This window comes from Monoraphidium neglectum (genome assembly GCF_000611645.1).
Source record: "Monoraphidium neglectum strain SAG 48.87 unplaced genomic scaffold scaffold00071, whole genome shotgun sequence".
Taxonomy (NCBI): domain Eukaryota; kingdom Viridiplantae; phylum Chlorophyta; class Chlorophyceae; order Sphaeropleales; family Selenastraceae; genus Monoraphidium; species Monoraphidium neglectum.
In genome coordinates, this window is record NW_014013557.1 from 17,669 (window position 1) to 40,000 (window position 22,332).

General features: G+C 61.1%; 2 protein-coding genes across 2 annotated transcripts; one reads left to right on the forward strand and one right to left on the reverse strand.

Annotated features, from left to right (window-relative positions):
• Window positions 1–3,325: 3,325 nt before the first annotated feature.
• On the forward strand, window positions 3,326–10,182 carry MNEG_0809 (hypothetical protein; the record flags this gene model as incomplete). The annotated part of the gene is made up of 12 exons (XM_014050708.1): window positions 3,326–3,532; window positions 3,678–3,789; window positions 4,001–4,179; window positions 4,418–4,569; window positions 4,815–4,933; window positions 6,568–6,711; window positions 6,901–7,037; window positions 7,377–8,356; window positions 8,577–8,678; window positions 8,928–9,027; window positions 9,414–9,452; window positions 9,856–10,182. 12 exons carry the CDS (start codon window positions 3,326–3,328, stop codon window positions 10,180–10,182), a joined length of 2,598 nt encoding a protein of 865 aa, XP_013906162.1.
• Window positions 10,183–14,068: 3,886 nt separating this feature from the next.
• Window positions 14,069–19,530, reverse strand: MNEG_0810 (acetyl-CoA carboxylase, biotin carboxylase; the record flags this gene model as incomplete). Its single annotated transcript, XM_014050709.1, has 12 exons — window positions 14,069–14,131; window positions 14,597–14,770; window positions 14,979–15,085; window positions 15,579–15,672; window positions 15,925–16,035; window positions 16,475–16,603; window positions 16,807–16,920; window positions 17,259–17,397; window positions 17,679–17,800; window positions 18,310–18,444; window positions 18,627–18,737; window positions 19,234–19,530. 12 exons carry the CDS (start codon window positions 19,528–19,530, stop codon window positions 14,069–14,071), a joined length of 1,596 nt encoding a protein of 531 aa, XP_013906163.1.
• Window positions 19,531–22,332: the final 2,802 nt, after the last annotated feature.

Below are 22,332 nucleotides of genomic sequence, written 5' to 3' on the forward strand. Positions count from 1 at the left end.
GCCTACGGCTGCCCCAAGCGAGAACTAACGTAAATACGCCTTCTCAAGACACCGTAGGGCTGCCGCGCATCAACTTTAAGTTTCAGCACGGCGCGTGGTATGTGTGGCTCAAAGAGACCGCTGTACAGAGCCAGGACAATCTCTAAGAGCCCGAAGAATTCGTATGCGAAACGAGTAAGAGCGGGTTGATCGTTGAGCACTGATATCGACTCGTGCAGCAGGAGCACGCGTGGAGGGACGATCGCTTCACACCAGGGGGGGGGGGGGTAAAGGGAACGTCCTGAGAAGCGAGACACGTCACCTTCGTATGCATCAAAACCAAATGAACGCTAACATGCCAAACAACAGGCGAGCCACAAGCTCGAGTGGTGCAGACGTTTGCCGGTGTGGGCGACCATGCAGCCGTCACTCACTCACTCACTTTCGTCAGCGGTGGACGCGCCGCAGCACCTCCAGGCCCGCCTCGATCAGCCGCTTGCGCTCCAGCCGATACCGCACGGCTGCTGCTGAGCGCCGTAGCTCGCCGCTGGACGCGGCGGACGTGGCAGCAGCGGCGCGCTCTTCGATCGCACCTAGCGTTGCCAGGTCATGATTGACGCTCGTCTCAAATGAGGCCAGCTGCCGCAGCACGCACGCCTTTCTGCCACGAAAGCCACAGGCGTTATCCAGAAACCGACTCAAACTCCCGGAGGTTCCGCCATCCCAGCCGTCGCGTCGACGACGCCACGGCCGCCTGCACCCGTTGCCCCTGCGCCTCCACAGCTGATGCTGCCCCCGGCCGTCCCTGCTGCGCCCCGACTGCACTTGCTGCTAACGCCGCCGATGCCCCTGCCGCCGCGATGGCGTCGCGGCTCATGCAGCAGCTGCATGCCATCCAGGTCCAGCCGGTCATATGGGTTCCTTCGCAGACAAAACCTGAGGGGCCACAGGTGGGAACCACCAGTGATTGATCAGAGTTCACACAGAAGCGTGGTTTGGGATTGCTGCAGAGAAGGTAAGAGTTTCTCAATTGGCTCGTGATAGCTTGATAAATTGGCACCGCCCTTCAGTCTAGAAGAGCGCCCACCATACTGTTCCATCAATTTCCTGCGGGTGGGTGCGGACGGGCGGCACGCGCCATGCGCGGTGATCCACTGCATAGGTTTATGAAGCATCACATGCTAGCAGACTCGGCACCGCACTCGCCAGGTGCTGCCGCAGGCCTGCAGCTGGTGATGAAAGCACGCAGGCGGCCAGGCTCCAGGGAGTCCCAGGCAGCAAGCAGCAACCGACCTGTTATCCTTCTCCCCTTAGTCGACAAACACCTTCTCCCCTGTGGAGCATAAACCTGGTCGCTCAGCAGCTCAAAGAAGCCCCCACTGCCGGCCCCATCCCCGCCGCCGCCGGCGTCGCCGCTGCTGCCGCCGTCCCTGGTGACCGTGTGGGCCAGCGCCGCAGGGGGGCGAGGGTTGGCCAGGTCCAGGAAGGGCACGGCCGCCTGCACCTCCTGCCCGTCCACCTGCGGTATGGATATTGAAGGGTGGCCAGCGGTGCCACTGCCTCCCAGACACATGAACGGGTGCTGAATCAGAGCAAGTAGGGGCCGCTATTGCCAGGTTGAGTGCGCCAGCCCCGGTTTGCGTGTGGCGACAGGACACTACGCCTGCATGCCCACCTGCCTGCAAGCCGAATGCCCTGCTCTCGTTCGAGGCCACAGCCCACAGCCAATCCTGGAGGGTGGGACGCCAGCGGCCGCAGCTGCCACCGAGGCTGGTGGTGCCTGTGCTGCTCTTGAAAAACCCCTCATAGGCGTGCAGCACGTGCCGCCGCCAGCTGCGCGCCGTGCTGGTCAGGGCCTCGTCCTGAAGGGAGAGCGGAGGCACCGGCAGACGCTGCCATGCTTGCCGGTGAAGCTGCGAGCCGATGACGGTGGTGGCTGCAGCACGCAGGTGGCCAGCAAAATTGCATGACAACTTGCAGGCCGAGTCCGCCCTGCTGCTGCTGCTGCTGCTGCTGCTGCTGCTGCTGCTGCTGCTTGGCATCGTGCGACGTGTGTGCGAGTGGCGGCAGGAGGCCTGCCCTGTATTTTTTAATGCGATATGCAAAGAAACATGTGGGCTGGTCCTGGGATAGCAGTCGGTCTCAACATGTGTCAGCTGCCCTTGAATTACTCACCTGCAGCTCCCCCAATTCGCCCTCCCCGAACAGCAGCAGCGACGTCTGCCGCTCCAGAGGCGGCAGCACCCTAGAATACTGCCGCCAGAAGCGCCTCTCTTGCGACAGCGGCGTCAATGCCGGAGCCGCCGCCGCGCCGCCCGCGCCGGGCTTTGGCGCATCCGGCGTGCAGGCCTGCCAGCTGCAGCTCGCAGCCGGCGGACGCGTCCGACAGCAGCGGCCGCAGCGGCGGTGCCGCGCACGCGGCGGGGCTGCAACCGACGAGGGTGGCGCTCAGGGCCAGGCCGAGTGTCACGCGGATGATAGGGCGAGGACCGGGTGTCCGGCCTAGTGCTGCCTGCTGCTGTTGTCGCGCCAGCTGCTGCCCATCTAGTCTCGCAGACGCCAATGTGAACGGGTCGAGTTCTGCATTAAGTGGCCGGCTTACAAGTCCCAGTCCGAATTGAGTCTCCTCAACAGCAACTGTGTTGTGGATTTGGACATCAAATTCAAGAGCGAGACGCCGCAACAAGTCAAGCTGCGGCGCTGCAGCCGTGTCATGGACGGCGCTTGTATCGCCTGCGCTCGTGGCAATATACAGCGCACATTGAACCTGGTGAGGGCTGCGGGCAACCCCCAACCGCCTGTTGATGAGCATATGGATTGTCAGTACTGTAGTGGAGCTTGCAGATCAAACATTCACCCTCGGGTATCGTAAGCTGATCACATGAACGACATTTTTTTCACAGCATCACTGCTATTATTGTCACAGTTTTTGACCCCCCTAATTAGTCATCTTGCGACCGGACAGCACCCTTGAACACAATGCGGGCGCTCAAGCGCGGCTCGATGAGGCGCTATTATGATGCACCGGTCTCTTATGTTCACCAGGTGCGCTCGTTTGCAGCTGCATCCCACCTGGAACAATGCGCTGCTTTCGTCGCGCGCCGACTCGAGTGACAAGACGGTGCCTCACTGCGCCAGCGAGCAACCATACTGTCTTCTTTTGAGCCGCAGGCCTGGCGCATCAGTAGCCTTCGACGCCGCAGCTCTCCTGCGCGCGCGGCTGGGGACGGTTCGCCGCCCGCACAAAATGCAGCCACGCCGCCGACCGCAGACAGCTCGGCAGCAGCACCCGCGTCGCTGGCCGCAGACGGCACCCCTGCCCCTGCGCCAGCCTCCACCTCCTCCGATGTCGCGCGCCCTCACCGTTGGGTTCAAAGCGCTCGCTGGCGTGTCGATCGCATTCGGCGCGACAGCACTGGTGGCGGCCGAGCTGCTGCTGCAGGTGGTCGGCTGCGCCGGCGCAGCTGCGGCCGCGATGCCGCTGGAGGTCGTCTTGGCGCGAATCGCCGGCGGCACCATGGCCATATCCGCTGCCGACGAGTGGTCTCTGGCGGTGAGCACAGGTGCATTTAATTGCTCCATTCAGCGACGTTCCCTGGCGCTTGTGTGCGCCTTGGTGCACCCGGCAGGCGCACATGGCAGCTCCGAAGCGCCCGCGGACCCAGGTGATTACTTTCCGCAATTTGTGCCGCGCCCAGGACGCAGCCGCCAATGGGCGCCTGGGTTCCGCCACCTACCAGCAGCTGCGGGCCGCTGTATTGGCCAAGATTGTGACATACCTGCTCGCATCCGTCCTGGTGAGGGACTCGGGTGAGAGTGGGTTAAGTGGCAGGCAAGCCCACCAGCCGGCTGACTGCGACTGGCCGCGCCATTACAGCGGCACACATTAGCGGTTGCGGCGGCGCGCGCCAGGCGCTCGGCGATCGCATCGCAAGCTCAGAGGCCCTGCAAGCAACCCGCCTCAAAAACAACAGCGCGCGCCGCCTCGTCGCCCTGCGCACGAGCCGCCCGTCCCAAGCAGGCGAGCGACGTGTGGAGCGTCCCCCTGATCCTGTTGTACCCCACGGCCCCCCGGGCTCCCTGGTGATCGCGGGGCTGGGGCTGAAGCAGTCGGGCGCCACGGCCGGAGCGTTGGCGGACGGCTTATTGGCGCCGCCCAAGACTGCTGCGGGGTTGACGTACCTCATCGTTGCGCTGCTGGTGCGCGTCCGCATTCGTACGCGCCCTCTGCAGCGATGACAGCACGCCCTTGATGCGCCGCCGGCCCAAGCTCACTGCACCAACGACGCTTCAGCCCTCTGCTTAGGAACGCAGGCGGGCGTCTGTGTCGGGAGCGGCGTTCCGTCGCGAGTTTCCAACCAGATGCCCCCCGACCCACCTCCAATCCCCATCTGACCGCCCCACCCTGCAGTGTGCCACCACCTTTGCAGCCTGCTAGGCGCCGGAGCAGCTGTTCATCGCCCCCGTCACCCCGCTGGCCCAGCTGCTCAAGCACACCTGGGCGCCCGGCTTCCTGCTGGCCGGCGGCGCGAGCCTCATGCTCAGAGACGCTGCGGACAGGGGCCGGCTGGGGGCCGCAACCTTCAAGCGGTGCGAGCTCCGCGCCGTGGGCTGGGTTTCCCCCCTCTTGACTCGCCTACCTTGCCGCTTGTGACCCTCTGCGTGTGCGCCTTGCGGGGACCATGGCTTGCTGGCTGCCGCCCTGCCTGTGGGACGCCCTCGCTCCGCGGCCCGACAAAGCCGCTGTGCGCAACCGCCTCCTTCATCCACACATCAAATCTCAACCCCCATCTCTACCGCCTCATCACCCAACCAATTATTCTTCATTCTACCAGGCTGAACCTGGGCCTGGCCGTGACCGAGGCCGTCTACCGCCCGACCTATGGCACGGCCATCCTGGCCGGCCTCGCGGCAGGCAGCGCGGGCGCGCGCCCGCGGCCAGCAACCTGGCCGGGTCGGTGGGCATCGCCGGCTTCACTCTTTATCAGTACTTGACTGCCAAGAAGAATAAATAGCTTCTAGTCTACAATGAGAGCATCAAGTTTTTGAAAACAAATGGAAGGCGGGCCAGTCCAAGCATCAGCCCTTTGTACATACAGGCAACGCAGTGGCCAAGCGTGAACAGCAGGGAGCCAGATGGCTGGGGCTGCTGCTCGGCTTGGAGGAACTCCGAGCATGCATTCGTTGTGCGCTTTCACCTGCTAAGCAACCACACAGCCCTGCTGCGTACCGTCATGAGAGCTTTGCAGGTACTGTAAGACTGGTGTGCGTCTCGCTTGTGCCGCCCCCCTTCCCCCTTGCGGTGCATGAAATTGCACCTGTGCTGCGCGCAAGATGAGAGGATTTTTTTGCGTCTCTGGACCCGCCGAATTATGTGTATGATGTGTTCAAGCTTGAAATGAACAAAATGTGTGTGTTCTGTGCCCGAGCTCTGCCATCACGATATCACCAGGCGTTATGATGAAATCTCGATCGCCATGTGCACGATAGCGACCGATGGCGCCCAAGCCATGCACCCTGCAGGGGGATAGAGCTGCAGCACAGTCGGCAACCTGCAAAGGTAATCCTAACACCTTGTAAGCAGGCCTGCACAGGTCCCGTCCCCTTCGGATTCGAACGGTTCTGGCGTCTCCCTCCCCCTCCCTCTCCCTCTCGCGCGTGCATGCAGGACATGCATGTGGCAGCCTGCCACGACCTCTCGTCGTAGCTGTATGGCTAATGGAGCTGGTCAGGAAGCCCATGGGTTTTGGCTATGCATGCATATGCAGGAAGGGGTGTGAAGTCAGTCAAGGCCTGATTCACAGCCATGCAGAGTCCACTCTGCCAACGATGTGTCAATGAGTTGCCGAGTAATGGGCTCCCCCAGCTGGGGAGGGGGGGGGGATGGCGGCTGGCTTGCCAGCCAAACGGATGTGCACGTATGCATGCTACGATGGAGTATTATCTATATCACGCAGGCTCTGCATGCGTTTGCCCTGAACTTCATCCTTTCTGATCCTGCACCGTCGGCTCGGTCAGCATCACAGTGGTCAGCATGCAGTACCCCATGCAGGGACAGCGGGGCCTCGTGAGGGCTCACTACAGATGTTCCACTGGACGCATTTTTGTACACAGCAGTGTGTGTGCCTTCCGCAGCGATGATGTACGTGCCTCCACACATATGTACACCATCACAATTTTAAACATACCTTCTTCCGGCTGACACAAGTCCCGCGCGCCGTCAAGCACTTACAGTACGCGCCGTAACAGTGCTTACAAGAGCGCGGCTGCACATGAAGCCCGGGCAGGGCGCAGGTACAAGGTTATGCGTGGTGTTGCACCTGTAGCCTGAGGCTTGTAGGGATCTCGGCGCGCATCACCCGCGCTTCGTCCCTCTCGCCGCAGGCCCTAGAAGGACCAACAGGTTTGCAAACAAGCAGAAAGCTCAGCGGAAACCCGGAGCAGGTGAACAAGCCGGATGCAGCAGTTGCCCACGGCCAAGTCGCCGACTGCTGCTGCTGCATGGCCAAAGCGCCACCCGCCCCCCCTCTGGCCCATCCCTGACGTCCAATGCCAAGCTCTTGTACCCGTCCTGTTGCATGTATCCAGGTCCACTGCGGGGCGGCAACAAAGGGCTCCAGCAGCAGCGCGGCTGCTCGTCCGACTCCCACAGCAGCAGCTCCAGCGGCTCGGAGCGTGGCGACTTCGGCGGCAGCGGCTCTGACGTGGAGGATGCAGAGGACTACTGCAAAGGTTTGTGACTGCTAGAGAGGCCAGCATGCGGCACAACGTCTCGTCCTTTCAACTCAAAGTCTGCAGGCAGCGCTGGCCGGTTTTCTTGCTTCGTCTTTGCCCCTCTGACTGGCCGGCCTGCTGGTGAAGCGGTGTCCTCCCCTTCCCTTACCATCTTGCCTTGCCCTCAACCTCCCCTTTCTTTCCCAGGTGGGTACCACCCTGTGCAGATTGGTGAGAAGTTCAAGGGCGGCCGTTACATCGTCCTGCGCAAGCTGGGATGGGGCCACTTCAGCACGGTCTGGCTGGTCCTGGACACCCACAACGATGGGTTCGCCGCGCTGAAGGTGCATACAGTTGTGCACTTATATCTGGGGACTGGTGTGCTGGGGCGTCATGCACTGTGACGAGGGCTGCTTGCATCCCATGTTGGGCGGCCGAGAGCGACGGCGTGGCACTTTACAGGCTGTTGTGTGTGAGGACGGTCGTGTCGCAGCGCAAACCAGGGTGCATAGGGCCTGCGGGAAGAGAAACAGGGCTGTGCACGTGATGAAACGTGCGCACCAGACGTCCTGGTGGATCTCCTCGCCTTCAGGCCGCCCCTCGCCATCTGCCCCGCACCCCACGCCAGCCCAAATCACGAAAGCCGTCTGCCCGCCTGCCCCCGCCTGGCCGTGCGCCGCCAGGTCCAGAAAAGCGCCCCGCACTACACCGACGCGGCGCGCGACGAGGTGACCCTCCTGGCCCAGCTCAAGGCCGCCGACCCCTCCGGTGCCCACCACTGTGTGCGCCTGCTTGACCACTTTGAGCATGCCGGGCCGCACGGCCTCCACGTTTGCATCGTGTGCGAGGTGCTGGGCGACAACCTGCTCGCGCTCATCAAAGCCTATGACTACAAGGGGCTGCCCTTGGCGGTGGTCAAGAACCTGGCACGCCAGATGCTGGTGGCGGTCGATTATATGCACACCAGGTGCTCGATCCTGCACACAGACCTGAAGCCGGAGAACGTGATGCTGGTCGACACCCTGGCGGCCCGGCGCTGGGAGCTGGAGCTGCCGCCACCACCCCCGCGGGCGCCCGCCGGCGGTGCCGGAAGCTGGGGCGCGTCGGCGGTCACGGCGCAGCAGCAGCAGCAGCAGAAGGCGGGCGGCGGCGGCAGCGGCAGCGGCGCCAGCGGAGGCGGGGGCAGCGGCGACGGGCAGCTGAGCAGGAGTCAAAAGAAGAAGGCAAAGCGGAAAGCCAAGGCAGCCGTCAGCGGCGACAGCGGGTCACAGTTGCAGCAGACTGGCGGCGAGGAGCTGCATGGTGCCAAGGAGGAGCTTGATGTCGAACAGGCACCCGCTGGGGAGGTCGCGGCCCCTCTGCAGCAAAATGGGGGCTGTGGCGCAGGCAACGGCCATGCAGCAGAGCAGCAGCCAACATCAGAGCAGCGGGGGCCAGGAAGCCAGCAAGCAGGGCAGGTGGCTGACCAGCAACAGCAGGGCCCGGGCCAGCAGCCGCGGCGGCGCCTGGTGTACGAGAGCCGCGTGCTGCACAGCGCCGCTGACCTGGCGTCCGCCACCGCCAAGGTGGTGGACTTTGGCAATGCGTGCTGGCTGACTAAGCGGTTCACAGATGATGTCCAGACGCGGCAGTATCGGTGCCCAGAAGTTATCCTGGGAGCAAGGTGATTGCGGTGGTGCAGGGTGCTGGGTGCGCTGTCGTGCGTCAAGTCGAGGGCGTGGCGTGCGTCGCAAACAGAGGGGGGCGGGCTGCAACAGGCCGCCGAGGGCGGCCGCCTCTGCTTGGGCTGACACACCTGTATTCGTCTAGCTGTCAGGTGTTTGTAACGCACACTGCTTTCAAACCGGCGAAGCCTTCCGCACCTGGTGTTCCGTTATCTCCAGGTGGGGCGCCCCGGCTGATGTGTGGAGCGTGGCATGTGTGGTGTTTGAGCTGGCTACAGGGGACTACCTGTTTGAGCCCAAAAGCGGCCCAAGCTGGGACAGGTGCGCATGCAAATGTGTTTTGCACGTGTTTATGCGCATCAGAGCGGCACTCATGCAAACAGCTCCCCAGACAAAAGTATGGGTGCCAGGATTGATGCCTGTGTGCGCAGTGGCAATGTGCTTCGCTGATGGCATTGACGGTGGGCTTCGCTGATAGCCGCCAGCGCCGTGCTGATTGCGCATGTCTTGTGCCCCCGAGGCACACACATCTCCCCTGACAACCTCCGCTCTCCTGCGTCTGGGCCCCAGGGATGAAGACCACCTGGCCCTGATGATTGAGCTGCTGGGACGCATGCCACGTCGCGTGTGGACCACCGGCCGCCTGGCGCGCGACTACTTCAACAGACAGGTGGGGCCGGCGGCTTCAAGGCATGGTGGGGGATCTCTGGGATTTGCACACCGGGATACGTTGCGTGTCCCATCCACTGCGGCTGTGCAAGGCACAGGGTCATGCATCAGCACGTGTTGATAGCCCGCGCATCAAGCCGGGCCCCTGAGTGTGTTGATCTTGCTTGCTGAAGTGCAAATCGTGACTGACCACTGCGGTGGAACCATCAAGGCAGCGATGCACCCATCGTCATTACAGGGTCCATCTTAGGGCTGCTCCAGTCATGCTTTTCGCACCCCCACATCTCCTCTCAACCCATCACACTTTCTCTGCTCTCTCTGCTTCTCCTCGGCGCCTTCAAGGGTGAGTTGCGTCACATCCGCCGCCTAAAGCCGTGGTCCCTGCAGGATGTGCTGGAGGAAAAGTACCGCCTGTCGCCCGGAGAGGTGGGGCACATGGTCGTGTGTGTGGGTGCGGATGCGGCCAGGGTCTGGCATGTGGAGTTGAGTGTGGGTCACACACGTGCTGTGGTGCTTGTGTGCGCGTGCGTTTGTGTGTATGTGTGTGCGCGTGCGCGCGTGCGAGAGAGAGACAGAGAGACAGAGAGAGCGTGCGTGCGTGTGCGCGTGTGCCCCCGCGCTAGCATGTTTACTTGCATGGAGGTGTGGTATGGATGTGTGATACTTGCACGCGGCTCAGCATTCAAGACGCTCCTTTGAAGAGCGCTACGGCAGCCCCTTAGCTCCTGATCTGCGCAGCCTGCATGCAGCGTGCGTCGCCTGGCTGCCCTTGTCTTCTACACTGGCCGTCCTTGTGATGATCTGACCCCTACAAATCCCCCTTCCACAGGCGGCAGGTATCGCTGATTTCCTGCAGCCCATGTTGCGGCTCGTCCCGGAGGAGCGGGCCACTGCGGCGGAGATGCTGCGCCACCCCTGGCTCGACGATGGCTGCAGCGGTGACAAGGCCAAGGTCGTGCCCGAGTCAGACGCCGGCGAGGGGCGGCGACACAGCGGCGGCAGCGACCACCGAGGTGGCGGCAGCCGGCGGGTCAGCCGCCGGGGCAGCGGCAGCAGCAGCGCTGCCAGGGGAAGCAGCGGCGGCAGCAGTGAGCGCGAATCGCGGTCACCGCGGCGGCACGCCAGCAGCGAGCCGATTCCCAAGCGATCCAGGTGATGGCGGGCTGGGTGGATGGGGGCATGCCCGCATTGGATATTGTAGCATGCAATGTGCCGCCCTCCTGGATTGGATTTCACAGCTACACCCACCGAGATGTGCCTGTGCGCAGCTTTAGTGGGAACAGGTGCCGGCACTTGGTTGGTTGTGGGAGGGAGCACTTACATTCCATGGCCGCTGCCAATGCAGCAGCGCCGCTGGCGTGAGCATCACATCTGTTTGACAACACGAGCCAGCTTGTGGCCCGTTGCGTGCTGCCCTGCAGGCTTGCCTAGACCCATCCTCTTGGCTGCAACCCGGCGCCTAGACGGCCCCAGTGAGTCACACTGCTGGCTGCTGCCGCCGTGGCCGCCCATTTTGCAGGTCACCTTCGCCACGGACGCGGACACCAACACATGGCAATTCGGTACACTAGCGGCTTCAAAACCGTGCATCCCTCGTTTGGCAGTTTCAGATCCGCAGGGTGAGCGGCTGACATTCCTGCTCAACCTTTTTCAAGTCTCAAGTGCAAACGCCGCGGTCAGGGTTTGCCACATTTCTTTCTGCAGAGAGTTCTTTTTCAACTGATGGCATTTTATATGTTTTCATCAATCTGAACACAAACACAGAGCGCGTCTTTACGCAGTAACGAGCTCAGTCAGGACGGCATCTCTGCAAGTGAATGCAGGCAGGGAACCACGCGGGGATGCTGGCAGTAGCGTCGTGGTGCAGGGGTCAGCAGCAGTTCCCTCACACTTATGCCAGCTGCTGCTGCTGCTGCTGCTGCTGCTGCTGCTGCTGCTGCTGCTGCTGCTGCTGCTACTACTGCTGCCATGTACACAGGCTAGGCGGGCGGTACTAATATACTGCACAGCATCCAATTCCGGCATTATCGTCCCTCCATGAAGGGCAGGTGGTAGACAAAGCTATGACCTGTTCGTTGGTTGGAACGCAACGCTTTCTTGCTAGCAGTAAACAAGTCTATCTGATTAGATGCATGATGACCAGATCAGACAGGGCACGGGGGACTGGCTTGCGTGGACCGAAGCCGCCGCGCCGCTCCCCACCAAGGTAACGGGGGAGGTTGGTGATCCCCCGACGGAGCGAGTCTGCGCTTGCTTCTTCCCGAGTCCTCCTGGGCTATGCTCAATGGCTCTGCAAGCCTGGATGGTTTGATGCAGCGTGTTTACCGCATGAGTGTGCAGAGGTTGCAGTGTGGTTGCCAGGAAGCTTTTTGTGTGGAAGTCCCAGCAGGTCTTTCAGCAGTGTGGCGGTGTCCTTGTAATTTGTCCCTCCGACATCCAAGACAATGGAGTGGAGCTGGACTTGTTGAGAGGGGCGTGCCCGCTGCTGAATGCAGCTTCAACTCCTCCAAGTGGTGACACAGCTCCAGAGGATCATCGAAGTGGCGGCAGCCTTCATCACACGAAAAGCGGCGCCACCTGCACCCAAAACAGGCGCATACCTCCTCGCGATTACCCCCGGATAAGGACAGGCAGATGGGTTCCCAGGTGTGGTTCCAGCCCCACGAGCCGGCTTGTTGAGTCAATTGAGGATGCAAAAGTCTTCAGGGACTGCATCAAAACGCTCATCAACTGCAAGGCCCCTGGTCTTGATGGGGTTCAGTGCTCAGCTCAAAGTGATGTATGACTTGGGGTTGCAGTTGGGGTTGCAGCATAGATGCAACTGAGGTGATGAGGGACCTGTACGCGGGGGTCACAGCAAACGTGCAGACGCCATTTGGCAACACATACCCAATTCCAGTTGATAGGGGAACGATCCAAGGAGACAGCCGGTCCCCTTTCAGCTGTCTGTTGTACCTGGAACCCCTGCTGCGCTGGCTCCATCCATCACACTGGCAGACACATCAACCCCGCTGTATGCCAGTCGAGGAAGCCCTCAAACAAGCCCTCCCGTCCTGGACGTATGCTGATAACATGAATAGTCTGACTGACACGCACCAGTAAAGACGCGCAACAACAAGCACAGATGATATCCAGATTTGCCACATGGGCAGACATGCGAGTGAATATGGCAAAAAGCACAGTGAACTGCCTTGTACAACACGCTTGGTGACAAACCATGTGACAGCGCGGTGCTGCACCGGCGCCTCGCGGGGGTGTTCACAGCTGAGCAGCATGTGAAAGTTACACAGCTGCCGGCCCTTTCACTTTCCTTGGAATCCTGATGACTGGTGACCTTCATTGGGGTTTTCAAGCGGCTGTGGCTCAAAAAACACTGGGCAGCAAAACCCGCTCAGTGACGCGCACGCATCTGAGCAGCTGGCAGAAAGAGCAAGTCCTCCGCACATCCCTCACACCCATGCTGCAATATAGGATGGCACTTTGCGCATATGGCCCAAACATTACAAAAACTAAATGCTGTCCTGCTAGCTCTTGTGAAGCAAATCCACGGCCTGCCTGACTGCACCGCAAATGCGTTTGCACTCGCTCAAGGAGAGAGGGGGGCTTGACTGCTCACCCATGCGAGCCGCCACTGTCTATACAGCTGTTTCTGCTGGTTGGTTGAAGCCCCTGGACGCCTTAGGACCTGGGCTCGAGCCCTGCGAACTTACCAGTTGGATCTACAGTAGCCAAGAAAAGAGAGCACTCGATTTCGTACCTGCACCGCTTCTCACTGCGTCTCCGTCAAATTGAGCGCACAACGGATGCCGACTTGACAATGGCATGGGACAACCCGGACGAAGACAGGCGGGAACTCAGCCGCATGTTTTAGTGGTGGCAAGAACAGCGCGACGCCCACAGGGCCCAAGCGCCCGCGGCGGCGGCCCTGGCAAGTGAACAGTTTGGGCAAGACGCGTACACCGACCTGCACAAAGACTTGAAAGCTGGGGTGCTGACCATGGCAGCGTTGTTTGACTAAGGCGAACAAGATGCCCGCACCCTAGCAGAACTGCAGCAAAATATCCCGGGGTTCAAAGCCACACCCAAGAGCGCTAGCGCATCACAATGCGGCTCTGCTTGGCTCAAGGAATGCGCATGCCCTCAAGAGATATCCCCGCGGAGGTCACACGGTGCTTCTGGCGCCCCAGCCTAGAGGAGCGCACAGTCCGCCCTGGCATATGGAGCGGCCTGGAAGACGCAATTACGTGCGTGATGGCGTGGGCGGGGGACCTGCGCGGCAATAGCGTGCTGCAGCGACTCCAACAGCCTTGCAAGCCCAGAACACAGCGGCTGCAGGCTAGGGCCTCTGCTGGTTGAGGGTTGTACTTGCTGCGGACTGATGTTGGAGTGCTGATTTTGGCCGCGAGATTGTGGCGTGGCAACAGGCAGCAGAATGAGCATATTGTCGTGTTTTGGCACTGGACATGATATGGCGCGACAAGTAGACGCGAATCTTCCAATTCGTCGCCCTGTCTGCGCCCACAAGCGCACACACGGCATGTTGCTTTGGGACCAGATTATTCCATAGAGTTGAAGGTTAGCAATTACACGCACTTGTGATGCCACAATCAGACTGTTGGCTGGCGCCCGCGGCCCACTGTGTCCCTCATTTCAGTCGCCTCCAGGGGAAGGGGTGCTGAAGCCCCGCAGTGACGCCGGGAGAGTATGGGCAGGCGGCTAAACAAGGGCTCCCGGTACGCAAAAAGCGCCAACCGGCGCGATCTTGCGAGCAAGTAGCCGTCCTCCATTGTGCAGCAAGCTGGGAGTATGCACCCCACAGTCCAGCGCAGCCGCATCATGGGACCGCGCAACTCCTCAGCTCAAGCCGTGTCATCCGCCTCAGCAGGATGCGAAGGCGCCCCACACAGCCCTGTGCGGCGCAGCCCTGCATGGCGCAGCCCCTTGTCACCAAGCGCAATACACGCGTCTGTGATCCTGGGGCAAACAGCCTTGCTCTACGCTGGCGGCATCAGGCCGCATCGAAGGGCCCTGCTGTTGACGGGCTAGACCAGCATCTTGGTCTTGGACTTGGCGGCCTTGACCTTCTCGGACAAGAAGGACTTGACCTGCAGGGTTGTTGGTGTGGGGTGTGCAGGGCGGTTGAGTGCATGAGTGGGTGGCTATGCAGGGAGGTTGTGCAGGACGGGCTGCTTTGCAGATCTGTTGCATCAGTCAATGGAATTTCACATGGGTCAGTAAATCGTGGGAGGGGTGAACCCGGACGTGCGGGTGTTGAGCGAGCCCAGGTGTGGTGGGTGGATGCAGCACCTTGTGCTGATGTGTGCGCCTTGCAGGCTCATGATCTACATGCAATGCCACATGCAACACAACGCATCTCCGACGTGCACCGAGAGGTGCCACGTCTTGACCCGCCCCCCCCTCCCCCCACGCACAAGATTCCCGTTTCACAGGAGTGAGAGCGCACACGCGCGTGTGCACCCATCTACACACAAACCCACGTGCAGACGCGCATGCGTTTGCATGCGCGTTGCCCTCCCACATGCACGCACACGTCCTTGCACGCGACCTACCCTGCTAGTGGGTGGCGGCGTGGTGAGCTCGGCCTGGTACTTGGGGATGAAGCCCGTGTCGACGTCGCCAGCCCTGAAGGCCGGGTGGTCCAGGATCAGCTTGTGGAAGGGGCCCGTGGTGGGGACACCCACAATCACCGTCTCGTCCAGCGCACGCAGCATGCGCGTGATGGCCTGGGCGTTTGGGGCAGGGGTGGTCGGGGTTACCGCATGGAACCATGTGTGGAGTTGGGAGGGAGCGATGGGGTGGGTTGCAAGTGATGCATCAGTGGTCGCTGCGAGTGCTGATCTCTGCCCCCCAAGTTGGATTGCCTTCACACCAACAACGCTGATACCCCCGCGCTGACACCCCCTGCAGTGAACATATGTATCCGCGGCCCACCTGGTCCCTGTCCTCCGCCCAGACGATGAGCTTGCCCAGCAGCGAGTCGTAGTTCGGGGGCACAAGGTAGTCCGGGTACAGGTGGCTGTCCATGCGCACGTTGGGGCCTGCGCGTATGCGAGTAAGAGGGCGGGCGGGCATGATGGAGTGTTGCAATCATGCAATGGTGTGTAGGGTATGTGTGTGTGTGTGTGTGTGTGTGTGTGTCCGCCTGCGCGCGCGCGCGTGTGTGTGTGTGTGTGTGTGTGTATGTGTGTGCGCGCGCGTGAGTGTGCGCACTGCAGAATGCACATTTGCAAAGGAAAGGTGATGATGTTGGTGTTGATCAGATGAAGCATGGGCTCAAGGGGTGTAGGTGGCCACTCAGGCACCATTGGGTGGCCACAGTGGTCCAAGAAATGAGAGGCGGGCATTGGTAAAGGACGGTCGATCAGCAGCATGCGAGGGGTCGCAGCTGGTGCAGCCCTGCGCTTGTGCTGAGCGCCACTTGCATGTTGTGCACGGGAGGCTGCGGGCCCTTTCAGCTCAAACTCGCATGCACATCCTGTGAACTGTGGTGGATGCAAACAAAGGCCCCAGAGCAATCCTTGTGCAGCGCACCGCCGGGTGCGAGGTAGGTGGAGACGCGGCCGGGACCAGGGCGGAAGTTCTGGAAGGGGTCCTCTGCGTTGATGCGGCATTCAATGGCGTGGCCCTGCGGGGAGTATGTCGTTTGTGAGTTGCTGGGGTCAAAGAAAGTCAGCTCAGGGCGAGGCTGGGCGTGCAGCATGTCTCACGGCAGGGCTGAAATGACGAATCTGCTTCTACAGCGCAACTGCCCATCACCAGTCCGAAACCCCCCCTCCTGCGAAACAGCGAGCCCTGCTCTGCTAGCCACCTCCCTTGATGCCCAGCGTGGCGGGCTCAAGCAAGCCCCTTCCCTGGCCACAAAGCCCCGGGCTCCCACCTTGAAGGTGATGTCCTCCTGCTTGAAACGCAGAGGGTGGCCCTGGGCCACCCTGATCTGCTCCTGGATCAGGTCCACGCCTGTGATCATCTCCGTCACGGGGTGCTCCACCTGCCAATGAGGTATGCAGACATGTCCGTTCACCAGGGTTGATGTCAAAGAGAGTTTGGAGCGAGTGTGCGTGTGCGATGCTTACGGGCATGCATACATGCGCCCACGTGCGCATGTGTGGACTTGCACGCGCGCATTCACGTTACGCTCACACATGGCGCGCGCGTGCATGTGTGTGTGTGTGCATGTGTGTGTGTGTGTATGGAAGTTTGTCAATCTCGTCCTCAAGCGTGAAGGTGCCTTGGGTGTTGGCAGTGCCGACGGGGCTCCGAGATTGCACCAGCTTTCGTCGCAATAAGTTATGGGGAAAGGGTGGCTGAGGTCCTTCGATCTCCTCAAAGCAGCGACCTCCCTGTGTCCCTTCATCTTTGTCCTCCTGTACCCCCGCCCCCATCACCGTTCATTCTTCAACTGTCCGCATTCCTGAGGGTGCACCCACCTGGATGCGCGTGTTCATCTCCATGAAGTAGAAGCCCTTCTTCTCCCACAGGAACTCGATGGTGCCCACACCCACGTAGCCGATGGCGCGCGCAGCGTTCACCGCGGCCTCACCCATCTGCTGACGCACCTGGTGGCGAGCAGGGGGTGAGAGGAAGACACAAGGATGAGGGGCATTGAGTTGCATCCAGACAATGAGTGCTAGCAGTACTGATGGCGGGTATGTGCGTCAGAATGGAATCCCGCAGGGCGCGGAGCTTCTGGTGTCCAGAGTCCGCACTCTCCCATTCCTTGCACGAGCAACTGCCCCTGGCTCGGCTTCCCCTCTCTCACCTCTGGTGTGAGGGCCGGGCTGGGCGCCTCCTCCACAAGCTTCTGGTTGCGGCGCTGCACCGAGCAGTCGCGCTCGCCCAGGTGCACCACATTGCCAAACTTGTCGGCCAGCACCTGTCACCGTGACACGAAGGGCTATCAAGGGTTGGCGCGCATATGCGTTCGAGTGCGCTTACATGTCTGGCACTCCCTGCCTTGAAGTCTCACCCGCCCTGCGCACAGCGAACCACCCACCGGGCAGCCTGCCTCGAGTTGCTGCGCCTGCCGACACCCAGCGGGCCTCTCGCCCCGACGCCTCGCCTCTGCTCCCTTGGAATCCTCACAACCCGGCATCCAACCCCACCGCAACCACCCGGCTCTCCAAGTGGCCTGTCAGCAGCTGCCGGACAGCGCCTGGCCCCAGCCCCTCTGCCAGGCCTCACTTCACCCTCCATGAACCCCGCACCACCCACCTGGAACTCAATGTGGCGAGGGTTCTGCACATAGCGCTCAATGTAGACGGCGCCGTTGCCAAAGGCCGCCTCTGCCTCCTGCTGCGCCTGCTTCAGGAGTGGCAGGAACTCCTCTTCCTTGGTGGCCAGGCGCATGCCCCTTGGGGCCGGGCCAGATGAGAGCGGGAGGGGAGGGGTTAAGGAGGGGGTCCACGGTGTAAGCGAGCGGGCCTACGGCATCGTAAAAAGTGTGGATGTGGAACAGCGCACGGATTCCCCGCGCGCGCACACAACTTGGGCCGGCCGCTGCTGGATGGCTGCGCACGATGTCGCTCTGCTGCGGCGCCCCGTGGGGCTGTCCGTGGTGCCATTCACACATCTCCATGGATTCCCCATCCCCGCCCCTCAACCCCCAAAACTATTTATATGCCAGTGCCGCACCTGCCGCCGCCACCCGCAGTGGCCTTGATCATGAGGGGGAAGCCCACCTCCCCGGCCACCTGCATGGCCTGGGCATCATTCTCAATCAGGCCCGCGCTGCCGGGGACGGTGGGCACACCAGCCTGGCGGGGGGGGGGGGGGGTGCGGCGTGGGTGAGTTGCAGCGCGCTCAGTGGCGCAGCGATGCGGTGCGGTATCGTCGAGGCGAGTCGTGTCAGGATGCACAAATTGCACGTGTGCAACAGAAGCGGTGAGCCGTGAGCCGTGAGCAGTGCAGACCACAGCCGAGCCTCTGCAAGAGGACGCCGCTCCAACGCATGTGGCATGCATGCATACGCACGAGTTGTTGTTGCAGCACGGACTGCAGGTTGCACGTTTGCTAACCCACAGAGGAATGAGGCTCACACATGCACACATGTGCTCACATAGTCGCATGCACACGCAAGCGCACACATCAACACATGCGTACATGCGCGCACGCATGTGCTCACGGGTGCGCGCACACACACACACACACACACACACACACACACACACACACACGCTTTCACACACGTGCCCTCTCCGCCTCTCTCACTGACGTGTTTGATGGCACACAAACACGCAGCTACGCCCCTCTACCCCACCCCCACCTTCTTCATGGTGTCCCTGGCGGTGGCCTTGTCCCCCATCACGCGGATCTGCGCCGGCTTGGGGCCGATGAACTCCAGCCCGTGGTCGTTGCAGATCTCAACAAAGTTGGCGTTCTCAGACAGGAAGCCGTAGCCCTGTGAAGGACAAGAAGGCGGCGGAGGGGGCAAGGAGCCGGGGATGGGTCAGAGTGCGCCCACAAGTGTCGAGGTCATGTCGATAGGGGCAGGGGCGAAAACACGGGACAGAGGAGTGCCCCGCGACAGCACGCTCGCCAAGCGTGGCCCGGGCGCCACGCAGGCGGGATGCGGGTCCGAACCGGGTGAATAGCCTGTGCGCCGCGGCTGGTGGCCGCAGCCAGCAGGTTGGGGATGTTGAGGTATGACGCGGCGCTGGGGGCGTCGCCGATGCACACCGCCTCGTCAGCCAGCTGCGAGGACGAGGACAGATTTGGTGAGATGACAACAGATGAGACAGGCTCAGGTTTCCCCCGTAAGGTCGGGTGTGAAGGGGGTCGTAGCCCCGGGGTGCACCGAGCCAAGGGGCACAGGCGCCTTGGCGAGATCTTGATTGTATTTGGCGGCAGCTGACTGCTCATGGCATCGAGGCAGATGCAGCTACAGCAGCAGGGGCCGCAGCCGTGGGACTCCACCAGCGTCGCCGAGTATAAACAGGAAACAGGTCAGTCGAGACCCCTGGACGCGCCAGAACTAAGCCTCTTGGTCCGATCGGCAGACTGGAGACGGCGGCCCAAAGCACAGGCATGCGCACGCCCCCATCCCCGAGGCCCGTCGCCCTACCCGCTCCTTCCGCTGGCGTCTAAGCCAACAAGCAGCAGCCGCGACCCCAGCAGCAGCACGCGCAGCGACAGTAACAGCATCACGTCAGCATTGGCTGCATGTTGCGCTGCGTGCATCGACACGCACCTTGGTGTGCAGGGAGTCCTTGTCGGCCGTAGAGTAGACAGCAACGGTCTGCAGGCCCATCTCCTTGCACGCGCGGATCACGCGTACTGCGATTTCCCCGCGGTTGGCGATCAGAACCTTCTTGAAGTCCACCTGGCCAGCTGGCTTGCCCTGGGCGCTAGCTCGGACGCTCAGCCGCGCACGCTGCTGCGAGCGGCGGGCCTCAGCGCCGCGACGGGCGACGGCGGATGCGCTGCGTGTGGGCTGTTGGCCAGGCTTGTGCTGTGCCACACATGGCCTGGAAGCGGTGAACAGCATCCTACGACCGCTGGCGTTCGCAAGGCCGCTGGCCTGCGTTGGGGAAGTCAGATAGGAGAAAGCCGCGGGCCGTGTCAGTACCAGCCACGCCCATTGGCCTCGAGCATATAAATTGGCGAATACGTACACATAATAGCCCCCATCATCACCTGCGCCTGGGCCTTCAGGGTGCCCTGCATGGTGGAGGCGTTTTGTTTTGGACGCGATTGCCAGGCCTAAACGAAGGGGTCTCCTGCACCTGATTAGGGACGCGAGACAGCAGCCAACGCAAACTAAGAGTTTAGCCACACTCGACGGTCGGGTGATTTTGATCACCCGGAATGTAACCAGATCTGTCTTTTAATTTTGCCAGTGGCGGTAGTCCGAAGCCAACTGCAAAGCGAGGGTTTGACATGAAGTGATCATGCCTGAAGAGCAGACCGGATGTGTGCGCCGTTGACCGGGTCCGCTGCGCATGTTTCAGTTTGCGCCTCACCCAACGCAAGAGTTCCAAGTTCTCAGCCGGTATGGCATGCGGTTCATATGCCTACCCCGAACCAAGCAAGTATCATAACATAATCCAAGCCGCACAACACACCAACTGACTGCATGCGACAATGGGAGCCCCTCAGCCGGCCCTGTGCACAACACCAACTTGTGAGTTCTAGGAGGTTGATAGGACAATGATAACAAAGACCGTTTGTGATTTGTATGGCATTGCTTATCAAGAAGTCTTCTATTTTCCTGGTCCTGACTCTCCCCTTGTCAGGTGGTAGAGGTTCTTCGTGCGACTAGCAGCCGCAGCAGGTCAACTGGAGTGAGCATCAGCAGCGTGCAGTTGCGCTGGCCCAACCCCCAAAGCTCTGTTTGTAGCATAAATGTTGCCAGGATAGTGGGTGCAAGCATAGCAACTGCGCTCAACGAAGCCATGTGCTAGAGGAGCATGCGGGAGAACACCCTGTGTAATTCTGCTCAGTCATGACGTGAGCATTCAGATTGGATGGGCAGGCCCCGATATAATCACAGCGAGTCCAGGCAGCGCAGGTTGCTTGGGCACTTCAAATACGGCGCATTTCTCTGACAAGGACCAAGCCTGCTAGCTAGCGAGATTACAAGGCGGCAATGGTAGCTAAGGAAGAGATGGATTGTGGCCTCAGAAAACCTCGCACAGCAAACAAGACTCGGACCACGCCAGTCAGGCAGCCAGGCGGGCACACATCAAAAAGGTGCCCGCCAACAGCGGCCTCCCGCACATCACTGCCGCGGGAGCCAGAACGGGTAGGGGGCAATCGCCCCTTATACCCCATCCCAGGCATTTGTTTGAATTTGCCTCACGCTTGCTTAATGGAGCCATTGCTGGCACCGCACAGCCAGCCGCAGCGTGCAAAAGCCATGAAAAGCCTTCCCATTCTTTCACAGGACTGCGCCTGTTGTGTGCGTGCGTGGCCAGGTGACCCTCCCTCCAAAGCATGGATTAGCTGCACGGAATATATCCTAGGGCTCTGCACGTGAAGTGACAAGGCGCGCTCACGTACGATGCAAGTACGGCAGTACAGGCGCGCGAGCACGCATTGGCATCTGCCTGGGCAATAATATGAACAATGTGTTGAGCAAGGTGCGATCGCACCTCGCCATGCTGCAGCCTGTGGGTCTTACTAGGAGGCAGGATGTACACCTGCATGCGGAGGGAGAAAAGCGACGGCTAGGCGCGTGTCGGCACCTGCAGGCGAATTTGGGCGGTGCCAAATGCGCTCATGCCTTGGGGCAAAACCAGGGGAGCATGTATTAGTGTACACTGCTGCCGAGGGGCAAGGGAAGAGGTGCACTGCTTAGCTCTGCAGAGTGCTGTGACCAATCCGCAATGCCGCAACAGTGCAGGAAGTAAGCGCCGATTGTGTGAGCCGGTAATCACCCTCAACTCACGCACTCATGTGCGAGGCCGAAAGGCGCTCCGAGTCAGGGTCCCAAAATTGCCGTTCCGCAGGTTTGCACCTGCGCATCCTCAAGTTCTGTGTCATTGCCTGCGCGCAGGCCCTGAAGGCGGCACTACAATGATCTCCATGATGTATCGTGCACGGTGCGACACAGCGGTGGCTTGTGCAGAGTGCAAAACAAACGCAGTCCCCGAATGCGTGAGAAGCTGGTCAGGAATGATACCGTGGACGAAGCACAAGGGTGCGAACGAACATATTGCAGCGCCCGCCCAGGTCACCCTGCTCCCGTCAGCCAGCGCTTCTGGATGGCTCGCGGCTCACAACTGCAGGAGAAACGCACGCGCAAATACAAGGACCGTCACCGCAGATAGAGCGCACGCCGCGTGCGAGTAGCAAATGCCCGGGCCCGGCGCAATGGATTGGACGGCGGCCTGTCTTTGGGGTTTGCTGAAATCTGGGGAGAAGGATGACCAGGTAGGCCCACCTTGCGGGCAGCAGCTGCCGGATCTCAGACTGCTGAGCCCCTAGCACACGAAGGCGCCCAAGTACGCAACACAAAAGCGGGACAGCAAGACGTGAGTGGTGGTTTCACATTCCGGCGTATTGTGTATGGCAAGTGCGGCAGCGCGCTTCCATGACCAATGCCCTTCAACCCTCTGAGATCATTATGTGCCAGTTCCCGCCCAGACGCCCGCATGCTCTGCGAGCAAACCCACCAGAGAGTTGAAGGGCAGATGGGCAGTGCTGCGGTGTGCGGCACAACCCTCACAGTGGAGCGCACCCCCCCTAGCATGCGCACGTACGAACATTATGTTGTGTTTGGGGGGTCTGGTATTCTGTGGCAGATTGAGATAAAAGTGCTGGAAAGACCTTCATTGCCAAAAACAAA